This window comes from Silurus meridionalis, chromosome 2 (assembly GCF_014805685.1).
Source record: "Silurus meridionalis isolate SWU-2019-XX chromosome 2, ASM1480568v1, whole genome shotgun sequence".
Taxonomy (NCBI): Eukaryota; Metazoa; Chordata; class Actinopteri; order Siluriformes; family Siluridae; genus Silurus; species Silurus meridionalis.
In genome coordinates this window covers 29,062,703-29,075,154 of record NC_060885.1, presented here as the reverse complement: position 1 = coordinate 29,075,154, position 12,452 = coordinate 29,062,703, and the positions used below count along the sequence as shown (strand labels likewise).

At 35.8% G+C, this 12,452-nt stretch overlaps 1 protein-coding gene across 3 annotated transcripts; it reads right to left on the bottom strand.

Moving 5' to 3' along the window:
* Nucleotides 1–499: 499 nt before the first annotated feature.
* Nucleotides 500–5,304, bottom strand: LOC124394945 (4-galactosyl-N-acetylglucosaminide 3-alpha-L-fucosyltransferase 9-like). 3 transcript variants are annotated; one of them, XM_046863476.1, is made up of 2 exons: nt 5,276–5,304; nt 500–2,372 (listed from the first exon to the last, which is right to left on the bottom strand). In XM_046863476.1, the coding sequence occupies exon 2, from the start codon at nt 2,358–2,360 to the stop codon at nt 1,224–1,226; it is 1,137 nt and encodes a 378-aa protein (XP_046719432.1). In that variant the 5' UTR covers nt 2,361–2,372; nt 5,276–5,304; the 3' UTR covers nt 500–1,223. The 3 variants fall into 3 exon arrangements, with proteins under 3 accessions (XP_046719432.1, XP_046719416.1, XP_046719423.1); XM_046863460.1 differs by lacking the exon at nt 5,276–5,304 and adding an exon at nt 5,057–5,261; XM_046863467.1 differs by lacking the exon at nt 5,276–5,304 and adding an exon at nt 3,265–3,510.
* Nucleotides 5,305–12,452: the final 7,148 nt, after the last annotated feature.

Here is a 12,452-nt window from a genome sequence, read left to right as displayed (position 1 = left end):
GATATATGTATTAATTAAATTCATACTTTAGTCATATACTATGTATAATACTAATATGATAAACACGTTATTGTGTTATGTGCATGACCAACCCCTACACACACACACACCTCCCATCCATATAAAAACTGTCCTGCGTAAATCTGGTCAATGACGGCAAAACAGGTTGTGCACTTCCCTAGGGTATATTTGCGCTCAGAACTCAAAACCTGAAACCAGCAGAGGTATCATGTCTCGCATACATTAAAATACTCTGCAACTTGGTTTTAACTTTCTTGCATTTTATGCTTACACTTATTGTGACACTATAGAAGGTAATCTTGCCAGACATGGGATATGAATGAAATCCCAAAGACAATCATTACATTTCCAGACATCTCCATGTACCCCCAGATTAGTGAGTTAACCAAGGCATGATGTGCAATAACACATTTACAACCGTGAAACGGAAAGGTATCAAACTTATTTATTTATTTAATTGATTTGATTACTCAGTGTGTGTGAGGTAAGACAAAAAAAAAACACATCAGCAACACAATAACAAAAATATCTTTAAAACTGAACAAAATATACAATATCCTATATTTATTTAATATGTAAAATAATTATTTTTGTACAAAATCTGCAATGTTATCATGGTGTAAAAGAGCTAAATAAATAATGTCTGTAATGAGGAAGACAGGACTTTAATTAAAATAATTTCCTATCTGTTAATAGCACACATTGTGGCATCGGTATGAGCGGTGTCACTTGAATAAAAATAAGTATCACATATTACTTATAGTTTTTTTTTCTTCATTGCTTCAGGAATCATTACCAGTAATAGATAAAAAAAAAAAAAAAAAAAGTTTGTACTGTATGTTTTACTCTCCAAACCGTTCCTTTTTTTTTTTTTTTTTTTTAAAATTGAGTAAATTGAGTTGTGCCACTAAACCATAAATGTAACCTCACAGTTCTGGTAAGAATTTATGTGGACTAAGGATTCTTTTTAAACCAGGTGTGATGTGTAGGAGACACTGAACTGTATCCATTATCCACATAATGGTTTCTTCATCATTCATAATGTTCTTATGAATTAGTAGTTATACTTGTGGGTTTTTCAGGTCCATTTAAAAGGTTAGGCTGGTGCATTTTTTCAAGTCAAAATTTAAAGGAAAAAAAATAAAAGTTCATAAACCTCTGCGACTGTCAAAAAAATCTAAAAGCAATCCTAAATTTCTTCTTTATGAAAACCACCAATTGTAGATGTTATGGGCAGCTTTGTACTCTTTGTGCCTGCCAATATATTCACACGCGTGGCAGATATATATAATAAACTCTTGATTTAAATAGAATAAATGTGGAGTCGCGGTCACATGCTTTCTCCAGTCGAAGTAGCGCATGTAGGCTTCTTCGTCTTTGTCCAGCTGAAGCAGATATTTAGCCAGAGCTTCAGCATTGGGAAAGTCTTCAATGTGAATAAAGGCGTTGCCTGGAGTGAATTCTTCATAATTTTGTCTCGGGGGTCCCATGACGACAGGAACAGTCCCGACTGCTAAAGGACCATTTAATTTCTCTGTAATGTAGTCTTTGTGGATTGAGTTTTCGAAAGCAAGGTAAAATTTACAAGAAGCCATGGTGGGATAATACTCTTCATCTCTCATGCGTGGTCCGGCCATGCGTCCAAAAACTTTTACTTCGATGTGCTTCTTTAATTCATTGTAGTAAGCCATCCTGGTCCCTACTCCTGTATAGGTGGCTGTGTTGGACACAAACCAGCAGAGAAGCTTGTCCTTCTTTGGAATCACGATGTTCTCGTTTGGCTTTTTGCTGACCGTCAGTCGATATCTCACAGAAATATCCGCATCCCGTCTGTAACTCAAAGTGAGGTTGAAAAGGTTTTCCAAGCCTGGGATCTTTGCCGTGTTGGTCGGCGATTCTACATGGAACCAGATCCACTTTTGAAATGGTGGCCGAGGGGATGGTGGAAGGTTGGACAAATCCCATTTGATAGCTTTGTGAAAAACAAAGACTGCATCCGCTTGGCTGTAAAGGTTTCTGTCCAAAGTCAATTGGCAGCCGTCGATGTTGTATATGGTTTTGCAGTCATTAAAGTCCCACTGGTAGTTTTCAGGCAAGAACCACACCAGCAGGATGGGTTTTTCCTCCTTAGGCTGAGCAGTTGTTGTTGTTGTTGTTGTTGTAGTGCTTGTATTGATAATGGTAGCAGAGACATTTACACTTTTGGGCTGATAAGGAGGAATTGTTTGAGGTGTACATTTTGGCAAGGTATACTGAAAAAACAACAGGCAAGAGAAGATTCCTCCAAGCCAACAAGTGGCAAACAGGCAAAACTGGTGTTGTTTGGGTGTGAAAACCATTTTCCCAAATACCTAAAAAAAAAAAATATCTTGTTATAAAACAATTTTCCTACATCTTGGTGCGTTTCAAATCAACTGGTCAAAGGTATCGATTAATTATTTTCAACTATGCAATGGTGTGCAATGCTGTAAATATTTCAGGAGTGCAGACGTATAGGAAATGTATTAAATGTGCACAAAAGCTAAATGAAACAAAATTAAGTGATCTGTAATTTTGGTTTGGTCATCAATGGTTTCTGTGGCTCTGATACATGTGTGGTGTCTGGTCTTATTTTTTGTTTTGAGTTTGGTTTGGTCTGACTTGAAGTGGTTGTCATCAACATGCAAGAAACTTAACCACAAAAAACTGATCTGCACATCCAGTCACACTCTCCATCACAAAACAAGACTGCACTTCAACCAGTTTTACATTCTTCAACTATGTATACGTAACTTGCGTGGGCATATTAGCCTAGACATTCCAAAATCAAGAGGATGAAACTCCAGCTTTGTTATATAAATACACAAACATTTATGAATCAACCCTAGATGAAGAAAAAGGGGAAAAAGGAAAGCTAATTATTTGAATTTTGCAAATAAAATGCTAATTATGTAAAAATGGCTTTATATTTGGAAATTGTATCTAGCTACTACTAAAGTAAAAAAAAAAAATACTACAGCATGCAGTAAATTGTTTCTTTCAGACTATGATCTATTAATATGTTATATATATTATCACATTATACAGTACATACGTTTTTTTAGCATGTCTTACTATCATGTCTTGCTAGTGTTTTGCTATTCGCTTTCTTTCACAATAGAGTAAAAACAGAAAATGCTTGTCTATTTGTCACAAATATTCTCTAGCCCCACTCTACCACTATGTTCTCCACAGTGAAGAACAAATGAAAAAGAGTGGGCTTACTAGTAAATGGTAGCTACTGGTGGGCCAGACCACATCTCCCTCAGTTTCTCTTCAAAGCCAACCTGCTTTCTTGGTTTGGAAGCTAGTGACAAAGATGCAAGCGATCATGCCAGGAAAGCATCCCCATTGAAACTAAGCTACCCATCCAGTTTGTGAATGCTCTTAACAGGAGGTCCTATTACTTCTGGCCCTCCCTGATAACCATCAAGAACACATCCAGCTAAACCTGAATTTCCAACCCCCTTTTACATTAGTGCTTTGCCATTTGTAGGCAATCAGAAATAATCCCCACCAAGCTAATCAACATTTATCATTATTAAATGAAGCAACCTGTTTGCAACATGACATTCCATCTACAGAAGCTCCACCTCTACTGTTCTAGTTGACTGTTCCTCCTGACACCTGGAATGAGGATGGAAACCGCTCTTCACTGTCTATATGAGTCTGCTATTAATATGTTTCCCAGGATCCCCATTATCCAGTCAGCTGTTCAAACTTTCTTGATTTCTCTTAATTTGTCCAAAAGTGGGGAAATTTCCATGATACAGCAGCAAAGAACGATTTGCAAATATAAAGCAGAGACAAAGTACAAATATATACAAATCAAAAAGCAAAACAATTAAGTAGATACACTCATGGGGGTAAATGCCGGGGGGGGGCGGAGGGGACATGTCTTCTCCCAACCCCCCCCCATCCCCCTCAAACAGTTGAGTTCCCCCCTCCCATTCCTCACAGTGGTTTGACCCACTGCCTGCTTTCCTAACCTACTCTACACACACGAGTCAGGTGTGTGTCTGCGGCTCAATTAATGTTCAACTCCATTAAGTGGGGTATTTTATTCACTTTAAATAAAGCGATTCTCTTTAATGTAGTTGATACAGACTCATTCATAAATTAGTTGCGGCAAAAATGCTGATTAGCGATGTAATTTTCCATGAATCTGTTATATTAGCGATTAAAATATGACTTATCTAGTGAACGTTAGCTTATTTACAATAGCTTGTAGCATAGTGCACTGCAACTAACACACCAAAGCGGTTTCCCATGCAATGTTTTATTTGGGGCGACTTTGTATAATGTTAATTTAACATTTACGGCCACAATTAGCATATTGTTTATCTGTGCATTTACTAAATGAGCACTGTGCTCCGTCTGAACTGACCCCACTGTATTCTTTTTTGTTTAATCAATTTCTAGTATGTTCTTAAGTGTCTTAATTAATTGAAAATAAAAATGTAAACTTTTTTATTACTTGTTTTGCTTTGTCATTGAACCTGAGAAAAACTTTGAAAATAACCATAATGACGCAGTCTCCATGCTACAATAATAATGATAAAAGCAAAGTTTTTCACTGTGAGGACACTGTGTCTTTATAAATACAATTTGACTGTATTATTTGTGTCCCCTTCAAAAATCGCTCATGAAAAATTTTATATTTATTGTCCCCCCCTACTGTTAAATGAAATTTACGCCCATGGTTACACTATCAAACAATAAAACTGCACTGTTATATATTTGATCAGTAATACAGAATAAATGTATTTAATTTTGTTTTTGTTCTCTTTAATAATCTAATACATGTTTGCTGAATTTCCGCTGATGCGTCAGCTTTTAAGCTTTTAGTTATATTTGTTAAATACTAAAAACGGATTAGATATAAATATTTAGTAAACAGGATTAATGAAAAGTGCTGAATCATTTCATCTGAACCCCCAATTCAATAAAACATTTCTTTAATCAGATTTCTTATATACAGATATACTGAAATCACAAACATCTATGTATTTCTTACCTGGGTTTCCAGTAATTTTTTCTTATGCTAAGCACCTCTATGTATAGTTACAAGAAATGCAGCAAGCACAGCACTATAGGTGTTGTACCACACTTAGTATAGTAGTGTCTTCTCACTGTAAACAGTAACACTGAAAACATAACACTAAAAATATGACAGATATGATCCTTTCGAGTCTAGAGTTAGTGAACCATTCTTGAAGGTAATAAGGAAGCTTACCTTAGAGAGTTCACTGTTCAACAAGCGAGAATTACAATGAGGAAGCGGGAAGGTGTCACCTGAGTCTCCACCCCTTCAGCAGTTCATATCACATTACACACACACACACACACACATACGCTAACAATAGAGTTCACCTGTAAACTAAGTAGCTGCTGCTGTTGAGCTCTTTCTTTTATTGTGGGTACAAATAACAATGTATTTATATTTATTAGCAATGTTCTATAATATATATATATACAAATTCCCAGAGGAAAATCATTTGGTAAAAAAGGGTATTTTTTTTTATCTTTTTTTTTTCTCCTCTCTTCACTTGCAAATATATCTGTCCTCCGGAGGCTGCTATATTGCCTACAAAGGTCAAAGTCCAGGCTATGTTGTTAAACAATCATAGTACTCAAATCTAGAATTTTGGTCATAAACGTTTGGCTGATATTTGTCTTCTGCCCATTCGTATTGGGTGACGCTTGATGGAAAGATAAGAAATTATAGTCCATTTTTTCAGCAGACGCCAGAATTTCTCAAAATACCTCAAAAAACTTTTTACCCTAACACTTGATTTAGGGTATAATCATTAATCCCTCTTCTTGATGAATCCACAGAACATGCATTAATGCGTTTTAATGTGAACCTACCCTGGGACATGGATAGCAAGGAGTAAAATTGTTCATAAGCTGAAGTGATCTTTTTATTTAACATCTGTGAATGGAGTCTCCAGTGTTTGCAAAGGTTTACTTGTTTTTTTCTTACCCACTGTCATGTCAGTGCTGTTTTTTCGTCTTGAACTCAAAGTCCCATCAGCCTCACAGACTGAAATAATGTCAAATGACCCTTTGCTTCATAAAGTATATGACTGCATTCACCTAAGCCTCAGTACACATCCATTATATCCTGGACTCTTACAGGTCAGTTTCTGTTTATATCTATCTACAGTGCATAAGTGATGTTTATCTTTGTTTGTACAGCATCCTTTGTGATTTGAAATGATTCACAAACCTATTATCAGTTTTTTATATTTATCCAATTCATTACTAGTGAAGAATAATTTCCTTACAGACGTCTTATCGTTATTATTATCACATGTAAGAAGGCAGTGTATTAATTTCCTTCTTAATGTTAACACCTATTTCAGGAAGACGCCAGAGTTATACAAGGATTAACTGCAAAACTATTATTTGTACATGTACCTGTTTATCCCTCTGAACATCTCTTCCTGACAAGATCACAACACCGATTGGACTGGTTATCAACATTGCAATCTGTCTCTCAATGTTAGCATGACTTTTTACGAAGACCTGTGTGCACCACTCTCTGCTGGGGGTCCTGTAGAGACAGTGACGAGCCGGAAGCTTCACATTTCTAACGACTCATCCTGATCAGGTTAGGCAGAAGAGTTGGTACATTCAAAATAAATAGTGTTCTTTTCATTGTCTTGTATTTAATTTTGTAATTTTTTTTTGTAATTCTATTGTAATAGTTCTAATGTACACGTATTTAAATGCTTGATTTCAAAGGATTATTACAAAGCTCTCTCATTTTTAAATTGGATGCAGTTTAGCTGTGATGACAGTTAATTAGCCTGAAGCATCTCTTTTTGAGTGTATTTACTCACAGGTGTAGTTGATGCAATTAAGGCACTTAAAAAGGTGTAAGGCTTTTAAGCCAGATAAAGTTTTACAAAATTGTTGACGACTTAAGGTAGAATGCAGAGGGAGGAACCCTGCTACATTGTTTATCAAGTCAAGGAGTAGAAAATATAGTCACACTGAGGTTAAAAAAAAGAGAGGAAATAAATAAAAAAAAGAATTCGATGTGGTTGATTCAGTGATTCAATTTCAGTGGGGTCCAAAACTTTTCCATGAAAATAAACAAAGCATGTGCTATTTTTTAATGCTGTTATACATGCTGTAGGTTTCATAGATTTGCTGATGTTTAAAGCTTCAATTAAAGCTTTGCTTAATGACAAATTCACCTCTCTATTCAAATCACATCTCTAATAATGGCAGCCAAACTAGGCGTCATTACTTCAGGGCACAATTAGTACACCAGTATTGGGGACTAACACATTTTGCATTCCGGATGGATCCTCTTTCAAGTCCCCCTGTTTTTGTTCACAATTTTAAGCATAGCCTTCGAATGGTGTCAGCTGTGAGTTCAATTTCAATTTCAGTCATGATCTGCATAGTCAGGAAGATACTGAACTTTACCAAACGGCAGTCAAATTCTTAGCTTTGAACCCACTTTGTGCATGGCTGCCATGCAAATGTTTTTTTTTTTTCATTTTATTTAAAGAATGGCACATAATCAAGAAAATATTAGCAAAGTCAATGTGTATTTGTTGTTTGTGAGTACTCGATTTCATCATGGCTGATACATATTCAAATCTTAGCATGTTGTGGTACTATTCTGAAATTTCAGGTTCATCCTGCATGCAAATGTTATCATCCTTTTCATCTGGTGCTATTATTTACACACTCAACTATCCTGCTGGCCTTGTTTTCATTAAAAAATGAATTTACCAGCATCCGCATATAATAAGTACAGTATATGTAATGTACACCAAGCCTTACTAATTTTTCAAAATATAAGCAGAGCATTCATTTACAAATAAAATTAACAAACAAGGGTAGAACAGCAAGCACAACATTGCCATTTTATATGTATTGAGCCCTTCTGAATTCTATTTCAGACAACAGGTCATGTTTAGTAGACACCTAATATAAGTACCAGTCAAATTTGTTTCTTCAGTTAACCCAGGGTCATGTAGTAATTAGCCCTTAGTAAAGACACCCAGTTGCTCTGCATGAATGATATATTAACTATAGATAGTTAAACAAATCAAAACATTGTTTTAAAACTTACAAATACATCACCAAACTTCCGCATGAACATGCTCAAAAATCCAAGATAGGTCCACTAAAGCAATAATGAGTCATTGTTATCTATTTGTTGAAAAAACACTATACAACAAAGATCAAGAATTTCAAGTTCTTATTTTATGCAAATTAACCTGTAAAAGTAAAAATGATTACGTGATAGCTAATAGTTGTACTAGGCAATTAAAGCCTACATTTTTATACTTGATAAATGGGTAATTGTTTGTTAGTACTGTACTAATCTCTGCTTACAATTAGAAACTATCTACAGTAGACAGTTTAATATCAAAATGAAATCAAATGAGAGACTGACAGCTGCTTAAGGGCTTTTTGTTATGTTAGATATTAACTGCCATGCCATAAAGCCTCACCTTCCTCCAATATGTCAAACATTCAAAGTCTAAACATATGTCTTGAGTAACTTAACCTGAATCTATTCTTTCAAGTCAAGATATTTTAATGGTCTGAATTTTGTCAAACCTTTATATTTGTCATAAAATGCTAAAAATGTTACAAATGTACAAAAAGTCTAAAAAATATCATGGCATCATATGTTATAACCCTTCATAGTTCAGAAATCGGCTATTAATAAGAACCAGTATCAGTAAGAACTCTCTTATAAATGATTGAGTTTGTAATGTAGCACTCTCTTTCGCATCAAGTTTGAGAATCTGAAATCTTTTTCAAGAGCACCTGAGGTTAAATTTGTAATGCAGCTTTCTATTGAGCTTTTAGGTTTACTCCCTGCCTTACACAATGTTTAATATTTGAATAGGTCTCACGCCATATGTGTTGGTTAATATTTGTTTTAGAATAAAGGTCGGTATTTTTTAAGCCCACTTGTCATCTGACAGTTATATAAAGTATATATTAATATTCCACACCTGTCAAAAGTATTTCCAAGTTTTTTTAGCTCAATGTTTGGATGCCAAGGGTGTGTAAAGCTGTTAGTCATGGTAAGGGAGTGGAAATGAAATGTGTTTCTCATGCATTTGAACAGACATTTGTGTATTTATACTGTATTTTTTGTTGTAAAAGTACAAGGAAAATATGTTGCATAAACACAAAAGGAACATTCATGTGTCTCAAAGATTATTAAAGATTAGGTGTTTCCAAAAAACATGAGTCAGATGTAAAGCATTTTATTTCCCCCTGAAATTTTCCACTATTAGAGTACTCTGAGTGTATATTACACCTTGCGCCAATGCCAAGGAGGTGCTCTGTGTACATTATTGGACCATGAATGAACTGCAGAACATACACCCAGACATACTGTTTGTTGTCACCAGAGATTTCAAGCAAGCAAATTCTCCCTGAATTTCATTAGCATGTGGACTTTGCAACCAAAGAGGAAAACACAACAGATGTTGTTTACACAAACATCCTTGGCACCTACCAGGCAAAGCCCTGCCCCGACATCAGATACTCAGACCACATCTCTGTTATGCTAATTCCAGCATACAGACCGCTCATTTGGCCAGAATGAGCCATCTCTTCTCTTCAGGTCTGTTTTAAATACACTCACTGGGACATGTTAAGGGAGGCCTTAACCAATGGTGATTTCACTGTCAACAAATCTCACTGGCTCCATACATGAAGAAAGAGACACGGGCAAATGTTTACCAAGCAGAGCTTTCTTTAATCACTTTAATTTTCACCCCAGTGTTTTCCTTTCCAGTACTCATGCCAGGGCTCACCCACACACGTTGTTCGAATGGACAAGGACTGTGTCTGGGTGTAGACACGTGACCTGGGTGTAGGGGATGTGATGTCTTATCACATGCACATTATCAGCTTGTGCTGTTAATATCATGAAAAGCAGCTACGCTAATTCCTCTCCACTGCTTCTCTTTCTCTACCCATCCCGAGGCATCCTGAGGTGGCTCCAGCCCCAGTCACGTCCCACCTTATAAAGATTGATGCCGACCCCGCAAACATCCCATACCATTTAGAGACATACCAGTGCCAATTGGATCTCACTTCATGTGAAGTTTTGACATTGGACCTCTTTGAGTGTTTAAAGGCTCTGGCATGGAGAAGCTGGTGTTGGATCTGTGATGATCGCAAATGTTGAGCTATTTTATGAGTTGCCCAGTAGCTCCTAGTTTTATAACCACAATGACTGTAGAAAGATAATTGCTCATAATCTTACAGTCCAGGGTTCATGTTAGTTCTCTCTAGTGTTCTGCATTGTTTAAAGATTATAATCACACTCTTGATGTCACAAATGAGGATGGGTTCCCCTTCTGAGTCTAGTTCCTCTAAAGGTTTCTTCCTAACATCTAAGGGAGTTTTTCCTTGCCACAGTCACCATGGCTGCGCATCCCGGATATATGCACACTATTCACCTTAACTATTAATTTCTGTAAAGCTGCTTTGAGACAATGTCTGTTGTGAAAAGCGCTATAGAAATAAACTTGACTGTAGACTCAGATGGTTTTAAAGCCTAGATGTCAAAAAAGGATACAAATAGACAGATATGCATTTTCACTCTAAATTCAAGTTGTTCGGAATCATTTATTTATCAGATGAAAGTAAGTTTAGTAAGAAAGACAGGTAAAATGTGTAATTATACACCCACAGGTGTTCACTTAATTCCTTTGTAGATTTACACTCTTGTACACATTGCTGCATTCAGGCTCTCTTTTCTGCACAATGAGATGTTAAGTAGTGCAAAGTAGTTCTTTCTTTCTATTCAGCATAATGACATTATCCTTCAACAAACACGGATGTTTCTTATCACCTCTGGCCTGTCTCCAGTTGAATTTGTTTCCTTTTTTGGGGGTTGCATCGTTAAAGACTTGGTTCCTCCATTTAACTGCCTTAAGCAAATTGAGGCAGAAGCGGACATGGTTATACAGAGCAGAGCTTCTGTATCATTAAAAAAAATTTCTGAGTGCGAGAATTAACCTCTGGAGATCTCCACGGTAGAGCATATATTATTGCATCTTATCTTGTGACCTGATGTTTCATGAGACAGAAAATGGCATTTTTGCCTCATGACAGATATTAAATTCCTTTTTATTTTGCCCATTCACTAAATTAATAGATTGTATTGTAACCTTAAATGAAATAATGAATAAATGAATAAAAAGCTTGAATGTAACCAGTTTGATCGGATAATTAAATGGGTACACCATTTTACGGATTTGTATTATAGCGAATGACATCAGCTAATTATGTTGTACACCTGCACTCCATGTAACATGAAAATCAATCCTATAGATTTAATCATCAGACATCCGTGTTGTTTAATTGCTGGATTTCTTCTTTTTCGAAGATGGATTATACCTGGCCCATCTTTAACTATGTCCCCAAAAGGCAAAATAAAGCTTTCACTGTTGATGGTACATTACGCCGAATCAACTTCAGGGAATGTCGCTGTGAATCCATAAGGTGATCAAATGAATGTCTAAACAACCCAAATCAATCCTTTCATTTGCTGTTTGCTTTTGCTTCTTTATAAGATTGTCAGTCCTGTCATGTGTTTATTAATTATAGTCCCATCACTGTTGAGATTATCAACTGTTCAATATCTACTATAACCCTACATCTTCATCTTTGTGGTTCTCCACAGTATCCTCCTGGATCTTAAGGATGTTCATGTGAAGTCATCCTCAGTGCAGCAAGTGGTCTCTAATTAAATGAACTCTATTTAAATGTAGGAAAAGAAAAAGCGTGTGCAGCTTTAAAGAGAGAGAGAGAGAGGGAGTGGGGGAGATGGAAAAAGCAAAACCCAGACTATTAGGTATTATTAAGATCAGAGTGATTTTAACAGAGAGATTGCTATCTAAATTGTTTTGCATTAACACAAGGGCATTACAATTGTTTAAACATAAGCAGAAGCAAAGTAAGTTTCCTTTTTTTATTTCCTTTTTTCATTACAATATCTCTAAAGAAAAAATACACAGGTGACAATTATTTAAATGGAAAGCAACATGAATGTATTTAGTATTTGTGGTCTGTTAGCACTGTCACAGTCACTGTAGGTATTAGGTGTTTCAGGTTAGATGAGTTCACATTTGTACTGTAGACAACAACCAGGATTTTGTTTGTATTACATTCATGAAAGAAAAGGTTTCGCCACTGAGGGAATGGCTTTTAAAGCACCTAAGTCAACACAAGACCTCACCTGACTTTTTAATTTTGCTTTGTCATTAGGTAGAAATGAAAGATTTTTTAATTGTTTCAAGACAAGTTCTAAAACTTCAAAATGTGCAGTTAAAGGAAATCCTCAATGAATGATCAGTTATATTAGGATAACCAATCTATCATCCTATTTTATTTTCTTTTTTTTACCT

Coding starts and splice junctions, on each gene's coding strand:
- LOC124394945 (XM_046863476.1), bottom strand. CDS start 2,360: ATGGTTTTCACACCCAAACAACACCAGTTTTGCCTGTTTGCCACTTGT.